The sequence below is a fragment of the Tauraco erythrolophus genome, chromosome 6 (genome assembly GCF_009769465.1).
Source record: "Tauraco erythrolophus isolate bTauEry1 chromosome 6, bTauEry1.pri, whole genome shotgun sequence".
Taxonomy (NCBI): Eukaryota; Metazoa; Chordata; class Aves; order Musophagiformes; family Musophagidae; genus Tauraco; species Tauraco erythrolophus.
In genome coordinates this window covers 7,053,508-7,078,929 of record NC_141470.1, presented here as the reverse complement: position 1 = coordinate 7,078,929, position 25,422 = coordinate 7,053,508, and the positions used below count along the sequence as shown (strand labels likewise).

General features: G+C 41.7%; 1 protein-coding gene across 2 annotated transcripts in view; it reads left to right on the top strand.

Annotated features, from left to right (window-relative positions):
* Nucleotides 1-25,422, top strand: part of LRP5 (LDL receptor related protein 5) — a 173,698-nt gene that overhangs the window by 118,961 nt on the left and 29,315 nt on the right. For both annotated transcript variants that reach the window (XM_086612854.1, XM_086612853.1), the window contains exons 8-13: nt 14,698-14,914; nt 16,475-16,764; nt 18,776-19,002; nt 19,340-19,524; nt 22,338-22,661; nt 24,656-24,858. In XM_086612854.1, coding sequence (XP_086468980.1) covers nt 14,698-14,914; nt 16,475-16,764; nt 18,776-19,002; nt 19,340-19,524; nt 22,338-22,661; nt 24,656-24,858 — 1,446 coding nt within the window. The remainder of the gene's footprint in view (nt 1-14,697; nt 14,915-16,474; nt 16,765-18,775; nt 19,003-19,339; nt 19,525-22,337; nt 22,662-24,655; nt 24,859-25,422) is intronic.

Sequence of the window (25,422 nt, the reverse complement as noted above, 5' to 3'; positions counted from 1 at the left end):
CAGGTCGAGGGAGGGGATTCTGCCCCTTTACTCTGCTCTTGTGAGACCCCACCTGCAGTACTGCATTTAGCTTTGGAGTCTCCAACATAAGAAGAACATGGAACTGTTGGGGGACCACAAAAGCGATCTGAGAGCTAGAACATCTTTTTTGTGAAGACAGGCTGAGAGTTGGTATTGTTAAGCCTGAAGAAGCGAAGGCTTCAGGGAAACCTTAGAGCAGACTACCAGTACCTGAAAGGGCCTACAAGAAAGCTGGAGAGGGACTTTTTACAAGGGTGTGTAGTGATAGGACAAGGGGAAATGGCTTTAAACTGAAAGAGGGGAGATTTAGATTAGATGTAAGGAAGAAATTTTTTACAATGAGGGTGGTGAGGCACTGGAACAGGTTGCCCAGAGAAGTTGTGGCTGCCCCATCCCTGGAAGTGTTCAAGGCCGGGTTGGATGAGGCTTTGAGCAACCTGATCTAGTGGAAGGTGTCCCTGATGGGGTTGGAACTAGATGATCTTTAAGGTCCCTTCCATCCCGAACTATTCTACGATTATATGAAAAGAAATTAGTTTTACCCTGAATAAAATCCTTGGTCTGGCTGACTCTACAGCCACAGAAACGCACATGCTGGCATAGAAGGTAGTGAGAATGAGCTGTCAAGATGGACGTTGAGAGAGGTTAGTGTGCATCTTAAACCTTTACCTCTGCCTTCAATTTTCTCAAGTATTTAGAGCCAAGCATTCACTTGGGGAAAAAAAAAACCAAACCTTAACCTTTCCCATGGATACCTGTTGAACAACACTGGCTTTTGTAGGTTTTAATCCAGAGCAAGAAGAGGATGAGATTGAAGAACTTTTTCCTAGCAAGCATATCAAGTAGTTTTGCAGTGGTATTCACAAAAGTTAGGAGAACCAGTTTCTTGCCTTCACATACCTCTGAAAGAAGCAAGCAAAGGGAATTGGGAATCTTAATGCATGTTTCTTGAGAAGAAATAATACTGTTTGAATTACCATGCTTCGTTTTTTCTTGGTTGGAAAATGCCATTGTTTTTTTCTTTTTACACAAAAATATTGCCAGAAAACATTATTTGATTATGTAACTGTTTTCACTGAAGCAGCTTTTAGATTCATTTTCCAGTAGAATATGTTTTCTTTTCTAATATTAGATATCTGATTCCTAAATAGACTTCTGTGAATAACCCTGCAATATCTTTGAGTTGTGCCATTGACCTCTTCTGAGCTGAGAATAGACTTCTCTCTAATTCCTTGTTTAAAAAATGGGAAAAGTTTGTATTCCCTTCATTTTCTGTACTGAGATGAACTGCTGCTTTCTTTTGGAAACCTTAGTTCAAGCAAGGCTGACATAGCTAGGTTGGAACCAAACATAGGGGAGGTGAATCCTTCTGTGCTACTCAAGCAAGATCAGGAGTGATCCAGCCCTCTTTGTAGAATGACTTAAATTGTAGTGTCCATCCCTCAGGACCAGATTAATGTTTTACAATTGAAGGAACCAGCCTGGCAGTTAAATTAGCTCAGCATTTCTATGAAATGTTAGTAAAGACTTTCATTTCCAGTTAAAGTTGAATCCCTAAGTAGCATTCGTGCTAATGGATGAGGCCAGTGAAAGAGGCTGAGTTTAAAATGGACTCATGCTTTTTTGCCTTGTTACAGTTTATAATTTTGAGTATGTGAAATTTGACTATTATTTTAACAAGGTTACAATAATTATCTGTAGTGTACTTTTAATTTGTTGCCTTTAGGATTAAATTAAATGAGCATATTTTGTTTGCAAATCTAAGTATTTGTCGTTCAAATCCTTGTCCAGAAGTAACTTTTTTTTGGTCATCATTATTCACTTTTTTTTCCCAAAATAAATGCTTATTTCAGGAATTTCATGCAAAATTTTAGATGTTTTGTGTGTTTTCGTAGGCAGCTTACCAATTACTCCTTTAAGCTTTTTTCGTTGTCAGAAGTTCCAGCAGATTTAAATAAAGCTTAAGCGTACATTTCTGATTAATTCATAAGCTTTCTGTAGGAGTATGGGAAAGCAGACCAATAATATGACTGCAAATATTTTTGTTTAATTTTGAATACTTGCTTTTGTGCTGCTTTCAGAAAAAAAAAAAAAAAGAGCCTTGTAATGCTGTATAAAGACACTCACCCAAACAAATGCTGTGCTAGGGTTATGCCTTTATGTTACAGCAGCAGATAAAAGTTGCATCCAAGTTGCTGTTGTGCTCACTGCTGTATGTGCGTATCATATTTGGCAGAGTTCCTCCACAGCCTTTAATATTGTACAGTATTTGCATTTGGCTCCACTTCTCCCTTCCTTTCCACCTCTTATTTCTCTGTCTATTGAAACTATTATGAGCCAGAAGTGTCACGTCCAGTCTAGATGCAAACTCTGCCTGCTACTACTGAGAGAGACAGCTTAGAGTGTGCGTTGATCAGTTCCAACTCTCTCTCTCTTCTTACACTTGAGAGTTGCATTGTTTGAAGAAGAATCAATAAGGTCTCTGCAAGGAGAAGTGGGTGCAGCTGATTGTCTCCTGTGATCCCTCTCTTTTGTTTGAGTGCCTGAGTACTGCTAAAATTGTACTGAAGCTCAGGGACAGCGAGAATTCTAATCTGGAGATTGTTCCCCTCCTAATTAGGATCAGAAGGTAGGAAACACTTTGCTCAAATTATCATTTCCAGTCTTTCTTTCTAAGTCAGCTTTTATTTTTTGTTCCTTTCCGAACTCCCTATTAAATCATTGAGTTAGAACTTAAAAAAGGTCATCTGAGGTCAGGTCAAAGTCCATCTCCTCCTAGTATCTGACTCCAACAGTGAACCAAAACAGGTTATCTACAGAACGCTATTTACCTGAACTACTCTCTCATCTTTCAGATATTTTTAAGCTCCAATCCAAAACCACAAAAATATAGTTACTGGTATTTCATTGTCCTTTTCTTGTAAGCACAGTCTCCTGTAATACCAGATTCTCAGTTTTGCCAGCCTTCAGGGAGGGAAATACTGTCAATGAATTCTTTTAAAAAATTTATAGTTCAAATGCACGTAGATTTCCCTCCCTGTCCCTTTAAAATGGAATCCTGGTTTTCTGCTGAACCTTTCTAGGCTTAGAAACATCATGTTGCAATCTCTGTTTGGAAAGATGAGGGTTTGCCCCAATCCAGTGTTTGCAAGGTCAAGGGAATACAAGGCAGAAAGATAAATTTTGAAGTGCAAGCAGGTAGAATCCTTGCCTCCTCTGCAAGTTCAGGATGAAAAAAATGTACTTTTTTCTCCTGTCATCAGGCTCCTTACCTTTCACACACAGTAAATTGAAAGTGAGCCTGGAGTTTGGATTTTAGTTATTGCAGGGGAGAGTAGTGTGCAGATTACAGGTAAGGGGTGGTGTTGGGTCAGTTTTTATTGCTTGGCTTTGCAGACATGCCCTGTGGGTGACTCAGTCATATGTGCAGATTGTGTTTTGCCCCTTTCACCTGGGATTCAGAGTCTTCAAATAGTGCTGGTTTCACATTAAATAGGAGCTTTTGGGTCATTTGTGTAGGAATAAGACAGCACATGCTCTCTTCTGGCTGACATAGCAGTCTGTGCAGCCACATGGAAAACCAGAGCAGGGAACTGATCCAGCTGAAAAATAACCAGCCAAAAAGTTTTATGTTTTTCAGTCTAATACAATTTCTGCCATGCAAGTAGTTGTGCTGACATGGCAAGAAGGTGTCAACGTGAACAGGGGAATGAGGGGCCAGAGGTAAGGTGGCATCTGCTCGAACTGGCCTGAGCAGCACTTCCTGCCAAATTTTAAGGTGTGCTCTGAAAGATACTAGCTTAGCTCCTTTCTTTGGTATTGAGAAGCAGTTTGAACAGACAAGGTAGGCTTCAGAAAAGAGGAAGAAATTTTATCCATGTTACGCACGTCAAGAAATAACATTTCAAGAGACTTGGTGCGTTACTTAAGGTTAAATACTGGGATCCATCTTTGTCTAATATTTGAGCCATAAAACCAAACCATCCCTCTATACCCAAGTTAACTGCTCAACTTCGAATAGAAGGGACTCTTAAGTACTTTTCTTTTGGAGTGGAGTTCTTAATTATGATCTTAGACCAGCCTGATAAAGGCAGAGAAGCGGCTCGCAAATTGCAGTTGACTGTAGCTGGCTTCCTGAAGATGTTGTGCACGTCTGCTCTTGTCCTACCAGTAGATGCTAAATATACCTCTTCTATTTACTTCTGTTGGGGTACAGGGAATCATGCCTTAAAAAATCTGTCTTATAAGCTAAAAGGACATTCTAAATTTCAGCTAAACTCTTGACTCTACTATTTCATATTAGTTTGACCTAGGAAGCTCTTGATGAACAGCCTTACTTACATCTACCCTCAGGAGCCTTCTACACATCTCTCGCTCTCTGCTGATTAGGCCTTGGGCTTTAGATTGAAAATAAGCTGCATGATATGGACTGAAGAATTTATATTGTCTGGAGTGAAGCCAGCCCTGTATGTGAACTGGGGAGGCTTTTTTTTTCTGTTGTTCTCCCAGTAAGTGGAAAATACTGCACGATAACCTCACTTGAAAGGTTATTCCACGTGGCAAATGCTCTCACCTGAGCATGGGAAGGGAGGCACTGCGATGTGGTGAATCCAATGTTAGGTTGGCCCCTGAGTCTCATGAGTTCTCAGTGTTGCTTGATGGTTCAAGGCAACTTCTTTCCTATGCCTTTGTTGTCCTGTCAGGAGGACAGGATGCTCCAGTGGATCCCCTACTCACAGGGAAAAATCCACAAACTTCTCCAGCATAAGTCCTACCCGCAGGATGCAGTCCTTCCCCATCGGATTGCTCCGGCGCAGGCTTTACCACAGTCTTGGATTCTTAGGCAGTTGTTGCCACTCGCTCTGGTGTGGGTCATCATATAGACTTCAAATGCATCTCCATACAGACTTTAAATGCATCAATGCGTCTCGACCTGTGCCCATTATTCATAATAGTCTCAGGCTCAGGCATCTCCTCTGAACAAAACACCTCCCCATTGACGGGGTTGTCCCACGGACTTTAGATGCGTACCGTACTCAGGCTCAGGCATCTCTTTTTCGACGTGGGTTTTCCACGGGCTGCGAGTGGGTCTCTGCTCCCCAGGGACCGCCATGGCTACAAGGGGGCCGCCTGCCGTCTCGCCACCACTTGCAAGGGAAACTCAACTCAGGCACACCTCGTCCCGCTCCATCTGCACTGACCTGGTGTCAGTGTGGCCGTTTCTCTCAGATCTTAGTCCTCTCTGGGTGAACTCGGCCCGGCCGGGCGCCAGGGAGTGGGGGTAGCGCCCCCCTCCCTTCTCCTCGCTCCTGGGCACAGGCACACCTTTCCGGTTCCTTTGTCCGACGTAAATAGGGCAATTCGCAGAGGCACCGATTGGCTCAAGCCCTGAGGCGGATGGGAATCCGATCTGATGGGCAGCTTCTGCCACTGGAACCTCCCCCCCCACATCAAACCATGACAGAGATCTACATGAGAAATATAACATTCTGGGCAATTCAGCTGATGGTCTGACCTCCAGAGAGAGCAATCTCCAGAGAGAGCAGTGTAATGGAGCATCTTCCTGTGCTACATTTACCTCACAAGAGAGCTTGAGTTTTGGCTGCAGAAGTAGTGGCACCCTCCCTATGCAACACCACAAAACACATTCTGTACCACAGTTGTTGGAGACAGGGCCTTCAGCTGTGCAGGATGTGGTTTCCTGTGGTGGACCTGATGGGCTGAGCTTCAGAACACCCTCTACAGGTCTGTCTGTCCTGCCAGACTTTGGCCTCAGAAGGAAAGTTAGCGTTATTTGAAAACAGATCAAGATTGTGCTGGCCAGAAGTTTTGAGTTTTGCCTTTTTAACCATTTACAGGGACTGGAGAACATCTGGTAACTACATTTTGTCGATAAACTCTCTGATGCTACCTTGCATAACTTACTAATATTAATAGTATCTCAAATATATACGATCGATAGTATTGCTCATCCCAAGTGGCAGTGGAGGGCATGTATCTTATCAGGGCAGGAGGAATCTTGCCATGATCCATTCTTTCAGCAGATGCATTTCAGCTATGAGAGGGCTTGCATGTGTCAGAGCTTGCTGTGCTGAGGTGCTTGGCTTAGTTCGGCAGGAGCTCGAAATGCACTGTGTTAGCACAGGATCTTAGCCTGGGCTCTGTACAGCTGTTGATACTCCAGCTAGCTGTGGATAACCTAGTTTAGGTTCCTGTGCGTGGCTTTTACTTGTGCTTTGTTGACACACACCCTACATGGTGGTATAAAAGACTGGATTTACTGGATTAGTCTAATGCAGTGTTTCTATAAGCAGTACAAATAGGAGAGAATCATCAGAATTTGCTGTTTACTTGGGCCAGGAGGCTTCATGAGATGAAGAACTGGATGAATATTTGTAGATGCACACAGGAGTCCTTAGACTTTCATTGCCTCCCTCCAAGGAGGCATTGTTTGCCCACTGCTTTTGGTTTTATTTCTGTTGGATTAGTATTTCATCTGTCTCCCTCTGATAGAAATATTTATTTAATGAGAGAACTTTGATTCAATTTCTGAGAAATAACTAAGGGAGGTACATGAGACTTGGCTAATCCATTATTAAATGAGGATAAAAGTGTCCATTCATCAAGGTGTAGTGCCATGAATAGATGGACATGCCAGCTAATCTAGGGTCTGTTCTTTTATCCTTTAACTTCCAATGGAGTTTCCATCTGTGACACTTCTGGTGGCTTAGAGCATAAAGGATTCATTTTTGTCTCTCTGAAGCACTGTACATGCCTATCACACTATGAAGAAGATTTGAGTGCTACAAGTGGCTTCTGATAATTGCACTGTGGTGAGGTTAAAGAAATGAAAATGTTATGATTCTCCAAGGCAAGACTAAGAATCATAGAATAGTTTAGGTTGGAAGAGACCTCTAAGTCCATCCGTTAACCTAACACTGCCAAGTCCCTACTAAACCGTGCCCTAAGTGAGTCTTTTAAATACCTCCAGATAGACACTTGGATACCTATCTTTTAAATACCCTCAGGTAAACACCTCCAGGGATGGTGACTCATTCACTTCCCTGGGCAGCCTGTTCCAATGCTTGACAACCCTTATGGTGAAGAAATTTTTCCAAATAGTCAATCTAAACCTTCTCTGGCACAACTTGAGGCCGTTTCCTCTTGTCCTATCACTTGTTATTTAGGAGAAGAGACCAACACCCACCTCAATTCAATCTCCTTTCAGGTAGTTGTAGAGAGCGGTGTGGTCTCCTCTCAGCCTCCTTTTCTCCAGGCTAAAAAACCCCAGTTCCCTCAGCCACTCCTTGTAAGACTTGTGCTCCAGACCCTTCACCAGCTTCAGTGCCCTTCTCTGGACACACTCCAGCACCTCAATATCTGTCTCGTAGCGAGTAGCCCAAAACTGCCCACAGCATTCAAGGTGCGGTTTCACCAATGCTGAGTATGGGGGGACAATCACTTTCCCAGTCCTGCTGGCCACACTATTTCTGATACAAGCCAGGATGCTATTGGCTTTCTTGGCCACCTGGGCACATAGAGATGAATCTGAGTTCTTAGCAAGAGGTCCCATTATGCTAGACAAAACACTTCTAGATTAATCTTAGTTTGCTATGGACAGAGGTTGACTGCATGAGACTTAGCATTGTATTTAAAACAGAAATGGAAAGACTCAAGAGGGAGCCATGACTGGATCAGTGTCTCTCAATCAATTGTTGACAGGCCTCTCATTGTCTGTAAGATAAATGCTGATTTAAAAAAAAATTTAAATATCCACATATATTTGGGTAAGCAAACAAAAAGGAGAAAAATAGTAGTAGTAAATACTACATTTTGCCTTATTCTTATTTTATTGCAAATTAATGTTAGCATTATTAATTATTAATGTTAGACTATCAAGAAAAGTTTGAGTGTGGGTTCGTTTACTAATGGTTTTAATTAGTGTTACACATCAGCTACTTTGTCTATCTGTAGGACAGGCATGGCTGCCCTACCAGCCATAGCCTGCCAACTTAGGCCTGTGATGAGTGGTGTTCCTCAGGGGTCAGTACTGGGGCCAGTGCTATTTAACATCTTTGTTGGAGACATGGACAGTGAGATCGAGTGCACCCTCAGCAAGTTTGCAGATGACACCAAGCTGTGTGGTGTTGTGGACACGCTGGAGGGAAGGGATGCCATCCAGAGGGACCTTGACAGGCTGGAGAGGTGGGCCTGTGAGAACCTCATGAAGTTCAACAAGGCCAAGTGCAAGGTCCTGCACATGGCTCAGGGAAATCCCAAGCACAAGTACAGGCTGGGCGGAGAATGGATGGAGAGCAGCCCTGAGGAAAAGGACTTGGGAGTGCTGGTGGATGAGAAGCTCAACATGAGCCGGCAATGTGTGCTGGCAGCCCAGAAAGCAAATCGTATCCTGGGCTGTATCAAAAGAAGTGTGGCCAGCAGGTCGAGGGAAGTGATTCTGCCCCTCTACTCTGCTCTCGTGAGACCCCATCTGGAATACTGTGTTCAGCTCTGGAGTCCCCAACAAAAAAAGGACGTGGAACTACTGGAGTGAGTCCAGAGGAGAGCCACGAAGATGATCCGAGGCCTGGAACACCTTTCCTATGAAGACAGGCTGAGAGAGTTGGGGCTGTTCAGCCTGGAGAAGAGAAGGCTCCAGGGTGATCTTATAGCAGCTTTCCAGTACCTAAAGGGGTCTTACAGAAAAGCTGGAGAGGGACTTTTTACGAGGGCGTGTAGTGATAGGACAAGGGGCAGTGGATTTAAACTGAAAGAGGGCAGATTTCGATTAGATATAAGGATGAAATTTTTCACTCAGAGGGTGGTGAGGCACTGGAACAGGTTGCCCAGGGAAGTTGTGGATGCCCCATCCCTGGCAGTGTTCAAGGCCAAGTTGGATGAGGCTTTGGGCAGCCTGGTGTAGTGGAGGATTTCTGTGCCCATGGCAGGGGTGTTGGAACTAGATGATCTTTGAGGTCCCTTCCAACCCAAACCATTCTATGATTCTATGATTCTATGATTCCATGATTCTATGATTCTATGAACTTGGCTGCAAGATAGAGCTTGGCAGCAGGGGTGGTTTGTTGCTTTAGGAGGCTGTAAAGGTACCTGTGAGGGAAGGCTGCCAAAAAAGGTGTACTGACATTCGATAATCCTCCTTGTAATTCTCTTTACTGAGCATCTCAATGTGGCTTTTTTATTACCGGTGAAAATACAACTCATACGTGTAAGCCATAGAGAAGTGTCTTGACATTCTGTATTCTCAGCAAGCTGAAATGACATGTTCTGCAGTGAGAAATGAGGAAATATCTTTTAGAGAAAGGAAAGGAATATGTAAGGAAAGCATGGTGATGTGCCACTAAATGTGCTTGTTTGCAAATGGCAAATTGTTATCCACAGTTCAGTGGGAGTGTTTCACTCATCATGTTGTATGGATTCATTCTCCATGCTCTCTTGGCTCATAGCTTGTTCTAAATGTAGGTGGGTACTGATAGTTTGCAATCGGCAATGAACACTAACACCAAAGCAATTTGAGAGTTCAGAAAATAATTACAAAAATTTACGTCAGCATCAAAACTTACCTGAAATGAGAATGATCTGAAAGAAGAGCCAGAATAGTACATATAGGATTAATCCATGAAATGTAATGGCAATAGAAACCTGATTAATCTTATTTGAAGCAGCTTTTACCAGGTAGGTTAAATATTGTCAAGGCAGATGGAAATTACTGACAACAATGAGGAACTGCTTTCTAAATCCTTGAGTCTTACTCAATTGTTCAAGGCAACAGATGGCTAAGAGGCTCAAATAGTCTTTTTTTTTTTTTTTTTTGTGGAAAATGACCAGATATGTCTGTTGTCTGTCCATCCCCACCCTTTTTGGACATTTGAGTTCTGGTACTGTTTGTTTTAATGTTATTCTCTTTTCTACTTGCCAGTGTCTGCCAGCACATGCCTGGCATTAAGCCCCTTCAGACAAGAGGGGGAAAAAAAAAAAAGAAAAAAAAAGAAAAAAAGAGTTCACTTTTATCCTGAAGCATTGATGAAAGTTGATTGTATTTCAGCTGTTGGAAATGTTAACAAATGGCTTATACTCAGATGAATATAGACTGTGTTGCAGACTGCTCACAGCTGCTTCACTCTTCTCTGTTTGGGGCAGGCTTCTTTACCCTCCAGAGTTTTTCATATCTCTCTGTTTTTGTCTCTTTCTTTTCCTGATGACTGCCACCCACATGCTTTGTCTCACAAGTTCTTTCTCCAGCCAAAGAAGACTGAGCATTTTGTTCACTTGAGATGCCTTTTGAGTCTTCCAGTGAGAATCGTTAGAATGATTGAGGTAGGAAGGGACCTCTGGAGGTCATCTGGTCCAACCACCCTGCTGAAGCAGGGCCACCCAAGTCTGTAACCAGATGGCTTTTGAGTATCTCCAAGGATGGAGACTTTACAGCCTCCCCGGGCAACCTGTTCCAATTCTCAGTCACCCTCATAGCAAAAGAAAGTGTAGCTCTCCTCTTCCACAGGGGAAGAGGAATAGATCCACAAGAGAAGAGTCATAGATCCACAAGCCCACCACATGGGTCTCCTAATAATATAGCAGTCATGTCCTTTTACCATTGCCAACCCGCTATGTCTGCTTACTGCTCACATAGTAATTTAGCTCAGCCCAGGAATTGGTTTCCATTTGACTATAGCTTTGTCTGTAGCAATTAAATAAATTTTGTTTTATCTTAATGAACTAAATATAGGAGCAAGGTGTCTGAGTTCTCTTTGTTGTTCTGTCAAAAGACATCCTTTATGTATGCTGAATAGTTGTTTTTTTCACAGATGCACCTGAAATATAACTTGACTACATGAATCACACTGATGTGTAGAATGTAATTGCGTTGTTTTACTTTAATCTTCTTCAAAGAGCCAAGAGCTTTTGAGTGTTATATTTGGAAATATTTGTTAAATCATTTTGCATACACTGCAGCAGCATCTTAAAAAAAACCCACACCTTATCGTGTTTTTTATGTAATTCAGTTCATTAAGATGTTTGATGTTGATTTCATTTTGCCCACAACAGGTTTTAACCAACCTTGGTGATGCCCATTAGGAGATTTGTCACTGAAGTCTTAAGACTAACTAATCAGGGCTTTTAGTGTGTGCCTGTGTTAAGGGTGTCTTCTGTGTTAAGTATGGAAGCACAGCAGATTTAGTGTTGCATTTATCCTTTGACCCAAGTCAAGACCCATTTACCAGTTGTAGAAAAAAGATGATAACCCTGAGTAGAACAAAAAGCCTTTGTGTTGAACGATAAGGAATGCACCATAACAGCTTCTCTTTGGCTGCAGTTGGCAGGCTGGAGGGATGTTTGGGAGAGAGACCAAACAGTTATTCCGTCACCCTCTTAGCCAAAATATAAGCCATTAAGCATTTTATTGCTGTCTGATTCCACATTTTGGATCTCCATTCCCACTGTGCTTGAACAGCCATGTAATGTAGGATTGCCACAGTAAGGTCTCCCTGGAGACTCCGATCCTCTTCTCCGGAGGCTGAACAACCCCAACTCTCAGCCTTTCTTCATAGCAGAAGTTTTTCAGCTCTCTGATCATTTTTATGGCCCTGTCTGGACCCACTTTAGCAGGTCTATGTCTGTCTTCTACTGGGGACTCCAGAGCTGGGTGCAGAACTCCAGGTGTGGTCTCGTGAGAGCAGCATAGAGGGGGAGAATTGCTTCCCTTGACTGCTGGCCATGCTGTTTCTTACATTCTTACATAGCCCAGAACATGATCAGCTTTTTGGGCTGCAAGCACACATTGACAGCTCATGTCCAATTTTTCATCCACCAATATCCCCAAGTCCTTCTCCTCAGGGCTGCTCAATCCATTTATCCTCCAGTCTGTGTTAATACCAGGGATTGCCCTGATGCATGTGCAGGACCTTGCGCTTGGCCTTGTTAAACTTCATGAGGTTCATGAAGTTCAAGAGCTTGGTGTCATCTGCAACATCCACAGATGTGTATGGCTTTAAATAATGTGTGTCTCGGCACCCTTGGATCCAGTCTTCGTCTGGTGTATTTCAGTCAGCAGCCTCGGTATTTGAATTACACTTTCATTTTCCGTATCTGTAAAAGTAGTTGGAAATGTGGTGGATTGATAGTCATCCTGCTGCTGCATTGTTGTAAAGGAAATGTGTGTTGTTTACTTAGTGTGGCACCAGTTTGGCTCCAGCACCTGAGTACATGTGATGAACTTTTGAATCCACAGTATTGCCTGTGGGATGGATGTTGTTTTGAATAAGTGAGCATTTGGGGTTTGCCTGGACATGATGTAATGAGGTAATTGCAGAGCCACTTGGCTTTTAACCACAGATAGAGCCTTTTAAAAAAATGTTCTGTATTTAGCTTAACAAAATTAAAAGACATTAATCTTCAGTCTCTGCTACTTCATCAAGTAGTAGAAGAATCGTAGGTTGATGTGCTGACACAAAACTCCCTTGAAACTTAGTTTTCAGGATGACAGTGTTATTTTTCACTGTCTCCAGCAGGATGCCTTCTGTCCGGAAGAAATCTAGAGGTTTACATTGCAGCATGTGTTCAAATTCACATAAGCCGCTAGATAGTCTTCAAGTTCTCATGAAGTTGTTTTCCTCTGCGGTTGAAGAAATCTGCACTCCAGGATTGCAAGACAGACCATGTTATAGTGATGATTTTTGTGCATAGCATAGGTAAATACAGGATGCAGTAGCTGACAGCTCACCTCTGCTGTTTGGCAGGTGGTGGCTGGAAGATCTAGTGATGATCCCATGTGTGTGGTCAGTTGACCTTGGCTGGATGCCAGGTGCCCACCAAGCAGCTCTATCACTCCCCCTCCTCAGCTGAATGGGGAAGAGAAAATAGAACAAAAGGCTCGTGGGTCAAGATAAGGACAGGGAGATCACTCAGCAATTACCATCACAGGCAAAACAGACTCAACTTGGAGAAATTAATTTATTGCCAATCAAATCAGAGTAGGGTAATGAAAAATCAAACCACATCTTAAAATACCTTCCCCCTACTCCTGCCTTCTTCCTGGGCTCAACTGCACTCACAGTTTTCTCTCCCTGCTCTCCCCCAGCCGTGCAGGGGGACAGGAAATAAGGGTTGCGGTCCGTTCATCACATCTCTGCCACTCCTTCCTCCTCAGGGGGAGAACTCTTCCCCTTCTCCAGCGTGGAGTCATTCCTATGGGAGATAGTCCTCCACAAACTTCTCCTTCTCACGAACTGCTCCAGCATGGGTCACTCCCATGGGGTGTGGTCCTTTGGGAACAGACTGCTCCAGTGTGAGTTCCTCATGGGATCACAAGTCCCACCAGCAAACCTGCTCCAGTGTGGGCTCCTCTCTTCATGGGGTCACAGGTCCTGCTAGGAACCTGCTCCAGCATGAGCTCTCCACACGGTCACAGCCTCATTCAGGTGCATCCACCTGCTCTAGCGTGCAGTCCTCCATGGGCTGCAAGTGGATAGCTGCTCCAGTGGACAACCTGCCTCACCATGGCCTTCACCACGGGCTGCAAGGGGAATCTGCTCTGGAGCACCTCTTCCCTCTCCTCTTTCGCTGACCTTGGTGTCTGCAGAGTTGTTTCTCTCACATATTCTCACTCCTCTTTTCTTTACCCCCTTCTTAAATATGTTATCCCAGAGGCACTACCACCATTGCTGATGGGCTCAGCTTTGGTCAGTGGACCAAAGTCTATCTTGGAGCTGGTTGATGTTGGCTCTGCCAGACATGGGGGAAGGTACTAGCAGCTTCGCACAGAAGCCACTCCTGGTAGCCCACCTCACTACCAAACCCTTGCCATGCAAACCCAGTACATTGTGCTTGCATTTAACAGTTTTTTTCAGATAAAATTCATATAGTAAAATTGGTGACCGCATCCTATTTGTGTTTCTCTAAAAGGGAAAAGTTGTGCCCAAATTAACCGTGTCACGGAAGAAAAGCATTTTTTTTCAAAAATTCATAAAATATTAAAAGGTTTCAAAGTGCAGATTTCAACTGATGGTTGGTTTTGACTGTCCACAACACTGTTAGGCATTTAATGGTTTAATATTACGTTGTATTTGTTATAGACATTTTTAACTGAAAAATAAATATACAGTGTTGAAATGTCCATAGTTGTCTTTAAATGACAAGAATAGAAGCATTGCACGGTGAAGGCACCTTAATCACCTAAAAGGCGCAGGTTCAGTATTTTGAGTCTGGATAAACAAATGATTTCCAAATAGTAGTGAAGAGGAGACTATTTAAAACCTCAATCAACCATGGTAGCCTAAATTAAATCACAGCAGTTGTCCACCTGGGAAGCATTTCTAGCAATGAATGGAGATTTGACTGAATCACGTTGGAAAATAAATTGTCTTAAGTTGTGGCCTTTTGTTTTGATTTTAATATGATACTGGACTTGATGCTTCTTGCAGTATAAATTTTCAAGTAGCACCTTAAAAATATTGTAGTTACATTGCAGCTGCCATTTGCATTTGTTGATCCAAGATATTCCTCTTTCAACGAACCTGGAGGGACATTCTTTTGAAAGAAGCAGGCTGTGAATTTCAGGAGGTTCTTGTGTGAAAATAGGGAAGTAGTCAAAATATTATTTTAACTATACCTGCATTAGAAAATATTATTTTTTTCCTTTTTTTCGTATGCATCCCACAGGTCATAAATGTTGATGGAACAATGAGGAAAACCCTCCTAGAAGATAAGCTTCCACATATATTTGGTTTCACACTGCTGGGAGATTACATCTACTGGACTGACTGGCAGAGACGAAGCATTGAACGAGTTCACAAGACAAAGGCTAGCAGAGACATCATTATTGATCAGCTGCCAGATTTGATGGGTCTTAAAGCAACAAGTGTGGCCAAAGTGTTTGGTAAGCATGAGCAATCACAGGATGGGTCTGTAGTAGTTTCTAAGATGGGCTTGCTTTCATTAAGCAACTGTTCATCGCTTGTAATGAGAATAACTGTGGTCTCATATGTTGGAATCATTTTAAAGGAAAACTGCACCTATGGTTTGTAAAGTTGGGAAAATACAGTGCTGCAAAAGAAGTATGGGCTTCCAGTTTTTAGTGGCATTTGATGTAAGACTTCCACAGCTTCCACTACACTCTTTGAGTTTTTGTGAGAATTTTATTCCTCCCTCCAGTCTATAGGAATCATTACTTCTAGTGTTCACAGAATTGCTCCACTTTCTGTTGCTCTCTTCTTCCAGTACGAAGTCCCAGTGATGTGCAGTTAGTAGAATGGTTTTTACTGTGTTGGGTGGTATAGGCAGAGTTAGTGGCCATTACAATGTTACCTCAAAGCACGTGGTACTTAAATATTTAAATTTAACACCTAAATCATGCTTAAATCATTTAACAATTAAGTCTTGCCTTTAGCATGGGATCAGCAGCTGGAGCTCTGTGTTCTTCCACTGCATCTGCTGAAAGGTGCAGCCAGTGTTTTAGGTCTTCTGCCAGCATTCTGCAGAGGAGTATGTCACAGGACCTCTTGGCTTCAGGAGTAACTCAGAAGAGGTGTGAGTTCACTACAGATGTCTACTACCTGGAACATTGGAGTCCAGGCATAGCCGTAAACGGATTCATTGGTCAGCTATTAAAATTACTGAGAGTAGTTTCAACAGAATCACGTAATGTAGGTTGTTAAAAAATCGCTGCCAGTGCATGGATTTCAAAGCTTTACTTGAAGGATGATCAAGTCCTCAAGCTGCAGGTTATGGCATCAGTCTGAAATATGTATTCCCTAAACAGGGAAAATTAAAAGAAACTTGATTGAGACTGATCTTGGAAATTTTTTTTTGTGGTAGCAGTCTTTAAATACCTGAATTCTTGCTTCCAGCAGATGGAGAAAGGCAGTCGCTTATATTTTGGTCCTTACTTTCCCGTCCACATTCCTTTGCCATCTGGTCATGGTTGTTCACACAAAAAAATAAGTGTGAGATTGTGGTGATCTTGTTGGAAATGCTTCTGCTAATGAATCTTCTCATCTTTAAATTAAATAGCTGTGAAAACTGCAGTTTTCCAGCTCTTTTCTCACTGTGTTGTATCATTGAACGTTTGTACAACTGGTGGTTTCAAAGAGATACAAAGATGGGGTACTTAGCCAAAAATAACCAAGTCGGACATGTATGTACTCACCTGCCGTCAGTGAAGGAATTTAATCTTTGGAGAAACTAGAAGGATATGTTTGTAGCTGTTGTTTGTACTGTAGAAGGGATTGGACCAGCTTCTTAATCCTTGGGTAGAAGGGAAGAAACAATTTTGAATGTTTTTTTTTTTTTAATTCCCTGTTGACAACCCATAGTGTTAAATTATTTTGAAAAATTATAATTAGACTGCGTTTCTGCTCAGCCTTCCTCCCTCCCCTTTCCCCCCTACCTCCACAATGCAGTAATCTAATTTTTGGTTTTTGTTTTTTGTTTTTTTAAGGAAATAATTCATGTGCAGAGAATAACGGAGGATGCAGCCATCTGTGTTTCTTTACACCCCAGGAGACCAGGTGTGCCTGTCCCATTGGCCTTGAGCTGTTGAGTGACATGAAGACTTGCATCATTCCTGAAGCCTTCTTAGTATTCACAAGCAGAGCAGCAATTCATAGGATTTCCCTTGAAACCAATAACAATGATGTTGCTATTCCTCTTACTGGAGTCAAGGAAGCATCTGCTCTGGATTTTGATGTCTCTGATAACAGAATCTATTGGACTGATGTTAGTTTGAAGGTATTACTGACGTATGAATTCCCTGAATATAAAGCCACAGAGCAGTTGGTTTGATCTAAGAGAGGTCTCTGTTACATGATCTGTCCTGCAGTTGCTAATGTTGTCATTGCATCCAAGGAGACACTTGGACATGAAGACAGTTGCATTGTTGCATGCACAGTTGGGTGATGGGCATCTTCCTGCTTCAAATAAAAGTCCATAGTGGTGTGTGCTCATACGGAATGCCCAAATCTTGGATGCTGCATCTGTATATGCATCTATTGTAGAAAAGCTATTTTCATGTCACATAGTAGAGTAATTTAGACATTGAGCTTGGCAACTCCCTGAGCTTTCTGTACTCTTCCAGTTTGGACTTGGAAGGCAATCTTACTCAGTATTAACTTTGGCAAGTGAACTTTGGATTGGTTGCTCTCAGTCTGTGGCTCCAGCCTGGCACAGCAGTGGCCAGGGAGCTTGTCCAGTTCCATCCACACTGTGTTAAACCCCGCTCTGCCCCCAGTTCTATCTCAGTGTGTTCCCCAAGAGTTTGACATTTCCTGTGGCATGTTTGGTTCATATCCAGGTATATGCTAAAATGAGTATTGTGCTGTTCATCAGCGTTACTTTGCTTTTTGAAGTGAATTAAGTAATGGTAGAAAGTTACAGATTCATTTCACTGGAGCTGAATTCCTCTGTTTAGACTCTTAATAGGTTTTCCAAGAGCAATCAAAGTTTCCCTGCCAATGTGCCCAAGCCATAGCAGGGAAAAGCTCACGTTTAGTGACTGCAGGGCACGTGCAATTTCCATAGCCTCTGTGTGAAGACTAATGAGGGTTATGCTTCAGGGGTAGCAGTGCTGCTTGTGGAGTGGATACTTTTCCTTCAGGAAAAGTACCAGTGTAATAAATTAGCATACTGCAGACACAGTTACTAAATAAATGTCACGAAAGCATGCAGGGAGCTGGAGCTGTAGTCGTCTTAACTGTTTGTAGTGGAAAATACATTACCTCAGCTGCGTCAGTCTGTAGATCCCAGTCTCACTCTATGCAGAACTGAAAAACATTTCAGTTGTTTGTGGCCTCCTGAATTATCCAGCATACTGTATTTTCACATACATACCAGGGTATGTTTCAGCACATCTGGGTTATCATTCCCCCTGTCCCCCCTGCTTCCTGCAGCTTAGCAGCAGGTAGTATAACTTCAGAGCCCATAGTCATCTCCTTTTCCTTTGGTGACCACCACTTCCCTGATCTCCTCCTGCTTCTGGTTATATGCGGACTCATTTTTCTGAGTTGTGGGTTATACCTGTGAAAATATACTACATGATTTCTGGTTTTAACATTCACCTTTAAAAATATAAATGTCTCTTACCTGATACGTTCATTTATTGAATTATTAAGAAATTAACAGCTGAAATATTAGCAGGCATATAGAATGATTGCTTGGTTTTGATAACAAGGGTGGGTAATTGCGCATTGATCCTGGAAGTTACCAGTGATTTACCTGGGGGTTTTTTCAGTGCTCCTCGTTAGGGTTGGCTTTATGGTATGTACACAGTCCTTGCCCTATGACTTGTTTTGTTGAGTGTGTGTAACTAAAACACAGGTGGGATCAGCAAACTTGCTCCAGATGACTGATCATGAGAAACACTTTGATTCAGATTTCACTGAATTGAAATGTGTTTCTGAGACTTAAAACATTACAGCAAATTAAGTAATTAAAAAAACACACCTTCATGTGTGCATATAGGAGAGAGGAAGAATCTGCAGTTACATAGTGCTTTCTGAAAATCGTATCCTTTTAAGAAGTCTTGGACTGGTCATCAGAAACCACTAGCTTTCTAGAAATTCAGATGTTTTTATCCTGTGAATTGCTATATCTTTTTTGACAACAAATATTTTTAAAAATGTAACACTGGCTGATTTTTTCTTACTAATTTCTTTTTGTACACTAAACTTCATAATAATTATTCTTTTTTATTTCAGTGGGGTGTCTGCAAACACTTCAATATTTTTGCACAATTTTTTTCCAGACTATAAGCCGAGCTTTCATGAATGGGAGCTGTGTTGAACATGTGATTGAGTTTGGGCTAGATTATCCTGAGGGAATGGCTGTAGACTGGATGGGAAAGAACCTCTACTGGGCAGATACTGGAACCAATCGCATTGAAGTAGCCCGCCTGGATGGACAGTATAGGCAGGTCCTTGTGTGGAAGGACTTGGACAACCCAAGGTCTCTGGCTCTTGATCCTACCAAAGGGTAAGGGACAGTGTTGTTTTTCAAAGCTTTGTGTGCATATACTGCTATGTGACGAGTTAACTGGCAGTTTATATAGCTCCTTTTCTTCAGGTCTTTGAAAAGATGATAAATGCTCCACAACCCTGTGGGTCACAATGAAATATTAAGAATTGTCAGTCATGTTTTTCTGCCTTTGTCTAAAAAAGGAGTACTGTAATACTGCACGTAATCACATGGGTTATTCCTCTTTTTTTTAAAAAAAAAAAGAACTGAAAATAAATTTAGAAAAATCAAAGCATGCAGCTAAACACAGTCCTACCTAGCTGATGTACTCACTTTGTTGCACTTCTTATTGCAGGTACATGTACTGGACTGAATGGGGAGGCAAACCTAGGATTGTTCGAGCATATATGGACGGAACAAACAGCATCACTTTGGTGGACAAAGTGGGTCGTGCCAATGACCTCACTATTGATTATGCAGACCAACGGCTATATTGGACTGACTTAGACACCAGCATGATTGAGTCATCAAATATGCTAGGTAATCTGGTGTTATATTGCACCAGTCAGTACAGAAATACACACTGACCATAGTAAAGCAATCGAATAATGTAATTGATATTAAATCTGTGTGTATAGTTTGCTTATGAGAGGAAAAGGAGAGTTAAATGTTTAAGGAGATAAAAAAACTTCCTGAATTAATGACCAAATGATAATTTGTAATGATGGTGAGATATGATGTCATTTCTCTGTATTGATACGAAACTGCCTGTGTTTTACCAAAGCAGTGATGACCCCTTGAGTTTCTCAAAGTGAGGACAAATTGTAGGTTCGCTGTAAACTACCCCTGACTTTTCAGTCTGGACACTAGTTCTGTGTTGAAGTGTCATCTCTGTTTCCAGCTTCAGACTAGTTGTATTAGTTCAAAACCAAAACCAAAATACTGCTTGCGTTTCCTGCAGTCTGAGCAGTTGTGCAGCTGCTTCTACAGTGTATCACAACATGTTTTGTACACAACTTTACACATTTTCCCGTCTTCCATTGGAATTTCATTTATACCTTCAAGGGTTGTGTTAAGATTTACTAAACTTTCACATTAATATCAACACGATAACTAACCGCATAAAAGAAGGGAGTTTTGTGTTCTGAAGCTGACATAGAGCTTTTTTATCCTTCTGATGGTTTGTAAATATTAAATGGTCTTCGAGGTTTTAGCAGAGGCAGATATGAATTCGTTTTAGAGAAAACAAAGTTTATATGAGTTTCCAAATGCCATGCAGTGAATCAATGATAGGATCAGAAATGGAATTCAGAAGTTCTGACCTCACATCCTAACCCTGATCCATTTCCAAGGAGAGACCTTTGTGAGATGGGAATTAATGCCTCTGGGATTCCAATGTAAAAAATCAAAGTTTATGTGCCAGAACATCCTGTAATTAAGCAAACTTACACAGAACTGTTACAAACAATGCTCTGATTGATGACATATATAATTTCCCTGAAACTCTTCCCTCCCCCCCCCTCCCCCAATCTGTGAAAAGCTACTATTAGAGTGAGACTTTCTTTTTTTAAGGTGTTACTGTGTGTGCGTATCTTCAGAGTGTAGAGAATCTACTAAACTCAGGAAAACAGAGTGATGCAGTTTTGGATTCCGGGGCTATCACTGCTTTTGCATTTCTTGTACTTGTTGCCTTGGGATGACAACTACTGAATGGATGTTACTGTTTAGAAATTGCAGTAAGATTGTTTCTTTATCCAGAGTTGGTTTTTTTTCCATCCTGAGTGCATTGATCTGTCAAAGCTTTCACTAAGCTTTTGCATTATACTTAGAGAAACAAAATAGCCGGAAGCAAGTTCAAACTAGAAACTGTTGTGGCATTGAGAATAAACACAACATTAAAATAATCTGTGGTAAATTAAGCTGATTCTAAAGCCGAATTTACTGTTACCATTTATATGTGGTAAGAAAGTAGAAGGATGAGTGCTAAAGCAAACGATGTTGTATGATGTCCTTTTAGCTAGCAGATTATAGTCTCAGGTAGACTTCTAGCAAGTGGGCTCAGCAGTTAAGGAAATGTTAATAGGCTCGGCCTGCGTTATGCAGTGAGAGTCTCCTTGCCAAGAGAGATCTGAATGAGTGTTGCTGATAAAATAACCCACCAGTAATGAATAAGACACTCTTAAGTGGATGAAGGAATGCTTTCCCAGCTTAATCTTGGGCATCACATTAACCAGCACGAAAAAATCACTCTTTTGGGAGATCTTCCTCCATCTATTGACTATCAAAATTCAAACAGACGGCTTATCTGCTTCCTTCAAAAGAGCCTATCCCCAGAATTAATCACTGTGGACCAGAATCGCTCCAAGAAGCACCTGAGAGTGTGCAGGACACCTGTGCCCCTAACTTGGACACTTTAGATGCCTAAAAGTAGTTGGAAAGGTTGCCTCTATATTTAGTTCTGATGGTTTATATGGAAATGACTTCATGTTCTAATTTTTGACTTTTTCATTCCTTCTCCAATCATGGCCAAATGGGAGAGGGAATGACAGAAAGTAGGGCAGGGAAAGAAAAATGAAGTATTCTGTAGAATCTGGCATTGGACATTTGTTTGAGGCAGAAGGAGTTAATGTTGAGGAAGGCTACATCTTCATTTCATGTAAAGTGGCAGAGATTCATAGAGGTTTACACTTGAAAATGTTTAGGAAGGTGATTTGCAGTAACACTTTATCTACTTTAGTAGAGCATCTCTGCCAAAGGCCTTCTAATGCTCTTGAAGGTGTTGAATCTGTTGTGAATGTTGCTAACTGAGCCCCACTGAGTGTGGGAGTATTGGGATTTCTGCCAAACAAATGGTTTCCTAATCTCTTGGAGTAGCTGTATGTTAAATTGCACTGCAAATGATTTGTGTTTCTTGAGTGAAACACCTTAGTTTCTCATAGCTATTTCTCTATGAATCTCAAGTTTGTTGTACGTTGTTGCTGTCACACATATTAATTTGAGTTTTTTATTGGCCGAAGTGATGCCTGGAGCTGATAGTATTCTTGAATATGTTTTCCATTATCTATTTGGGATGATAAGAATGAGACACATAAAGTAGTATTTATTTAAATGGCCATATGCTGGCACAGTTCCAAATTGCTGTATAGGCAAGAGAGTGTCAAGATAAGGTTTTTGAATGCAAGTGTTGAGGTTACCTCTTGAGCAGATACTGCTTAATAATGAATCCCATGATGGTGAATTGGGAAATGAGGTTTATTTTTAAAAGGGAAGAAAAAACTTTTTCTTTATGCCAGTCACATCTTCATTTAATGACTTGAGAATTGTCCTTTAGTTGATTATCCTTATTTTTGCAGGACAAGAACGAGAAATCATAGCAGATGATCTACCTCATCCGTTCGGATTAACCCAATACAGTGACTACATCTACTGGACAGACTGGAATCTTCACAGCATAGAAAGAGCAGACAAGACCAGTGGGAGGAACAGGACGCTTATTCAGGGCCACCTGGATTTCGTGATGGATATATTGGTCTTCCATTCTTCACGTCAGGATGGCTTGAATGATTGCGTGCAAAATAATGGCCATTGTGGTCACTTGTGCCTTGCCATACCAAATGGATTTAGGTGTGGCTGTGCTGCTCATTATGCCTTGGATCCCAACAGCAGGAACTGTACTTGTAAGTCTTTTTGTTTGCTGCTGTGTTCTTCAGTGCTTGTGGCTCCCAGGCGCTTGTGATCACTTTCAGTATAGAAAAGGAAGGGATATCACAAATCCATTTCAAAGGTTCTGGCTTTAAAGGTGACCATTCAATACAAGGACAGAGTATGGAGTTTTATATCCATTCTTGTGACATGAATTAGAGCTGAAGATTTGTATTTCAAATCTTAGAAATAATAGCACTGTCAAGTCTGGTCTTGTTTTACTACAAGTGCTTTCCAGGTGATTCAACTGTGTGACTGAAGCTTTCCCAGTCCTTACCTAAGTGTGTAGGTGGGTGGAAAAGAAATTCTAAACAAAAAATGTTTTTTTCTCTGAAGTGTTTAATAAAGTTAGCATAAATAACATCCAGTAAAACAGCCTTGTAAGTAGGCTGTGCAATGTGCACATGCACTTAAAATTCATAGACTTTTTTTTCCCCCTGTATGTGGTATTATGAGCCTGCCAGTTCACTGGTTGTCTAAGAAGAATTTAAGTTTCTAGTAAAAATAGCAGATTAATAGAAAATGGACTGCTGACTTCAAAAAAATAAACCAACAAAGCTTTGAGTATCCTGGCACAGTAGCATATAAGGAAACTTTAACTGGATGAAAGGATGGGTTTATGAAAGGCATGTCCTGCTTGACTAACCTGATCTCTTTCTATGACAAGATGACCTGCTTAGTGGACAAGGAGGGGCTGTGGATGCTGTTTACCTGGACTTTCATAAAGCCTTTGACACTGTCTCCCACAGCATTTTCCTGGAGAAACTGTCTGCTCATGGTTTGGACAGGATACCCTTCACTGGGTGAAAAACTGGCTGGATGGCTGGGCCCAAAGAGTTGTGGTGAATGGAGTTCAATCCAGCTGGCAGGCAGTCACAAGTGCTGTTCCCCAGAGCTCAGTACTGGGGCCAGTTCTATTTAATTTCTTTATCAATGATCTGGATAGAGGGGATCGAGTGCACCCTCAGTCAGTTTGGAGAAGAGTGCCTGAAAAGCTGCCCGTTAGAAAAGGACATGGGGATATTGGTCAACAGTCGGCTGAATATGAGCCAGCAGTGTGCCCAGGTAGCCAAGAAGACCAGTAGCATCCTGGCTTGTATCAGAAATAGTGTGGCCAGCAGGACTGGGCAAGTGATTGTCCTCCGGTACTCAGCACTGGTGAGACTGCACCTCGAATGCTGTGTGCAGTTTTGGGATCCTCACTACAAGACAGACATTGAGGTGCTGGAGTATGTCCAAAGAAGGGCAATGAAGCTGGTGAAGAGTCTAGAGAACATGTCTTATGAGGAGCAGCTGTAGGAACTGGAGTTGTTTAGCCTGGAGAAAAGGAGGCTGAGAGGAGACCTTATTGCTCTCTACAACTGCCTGAAAGGAGGTTGTAGTGAGGTGGGTGTCGATCTCTTCTCCTGAGTAACAAGTGATAGGACTAGAAGAAACGGCCTCAAGTTGTGCCAGGGAAGGTTTAGATTGGATATTAGGAAAAATTTCTTCACCAAAAGGGTTGTCAGGCCTTGGAACAGGCTGCCCGGGGAAGTCACCATCCTTGGAGATATTTAAAAGAAGTGTAGACATGGCACACAGGGACATGTTTTAGTGGTGGACTTGACAGTGTTAATGGTTAGACTCAATGATCTTAAAGGTCTCTTCCAACCTAAACGATTCTGTGACAATATAGGAAAACCTGTGATTGTGTATTGCCCACCATTACTAGAGTTACTTAAATTCCACATAGGGAACATAGTTATTTTATAATCTGAAAAGGAAATGCTTTCTGGGTGAGGAAAGTCCAGAAGTACGCAAATATTTTCAACTTAATAGCAAAAATCTCCAATTATGAATTACATTGATTTTCATTGTGAACATAATTGTCTCTGAGATTTTGTCCTAAATATTCTTTGTCTTTCATGTGGGTGTATTTTTGACCATGTGAGTTGCATTTTCTTATGCATTCTGTTTTGGCTTGTTTCAGCCCCTGCCAGCTTCCTGTTGTTTAGCCAGAAATCTGCAATCAGCCGAATGATTCCGGATGATCAGCAAAGTCCAGATATCATCCTGCCTATGCATGGTCTAAGGAATGTCAAGGCTATTGATTATGATCCCTTAGATAAATTGATCTACTGGGTGGATGGACGTCAGAATATTATAAAAAGAGCCAAAGATGATGGCACTCAGGCAAGTTTACATGGTGTATATAGTTTTGTGTTGGTCTTTCTGTGCGCCTTGTATTTTATGCTTGATTTTCCCCTTCCTTTATGTGTACCAAGGAATCGTCATTTTAAACTTTACTCTTGCCCGCACTTACTCATGTACGTTCTATTTAGATGGGAAAATTACTGACAGCTTTTAGTATCATGGTTTAATTTATGCACGAAGAAGTGTAATATAATGTAGTACATTGCATGTATCTGAAACTGTAAGCCTTGAATTGCAATCTTTAGTAAAGGATGGTCACTGGAGTAAGGCAGACTCACTATTTATACTCAGGAAGGATAAGTTGTATTCTAAAATCAATATCGTGCATGCCAGTTGTGTCATGGTATTGCCATCATTGTAAAGCTCTCTCAAAATGAAAACTCTCAGCTATCTCAGTGGTAGTTAAACCCTGAATGCATGTAGAATCAACTGGTGTGCTAGACAGGGATAGGCTTATCTACGTGCTTAATTGTTTTACTGAGTTGGGGGCATTATTCTTTTGCACTAGTTATTCATTGGAAAGAAGCATATTGTTCTTCCAGG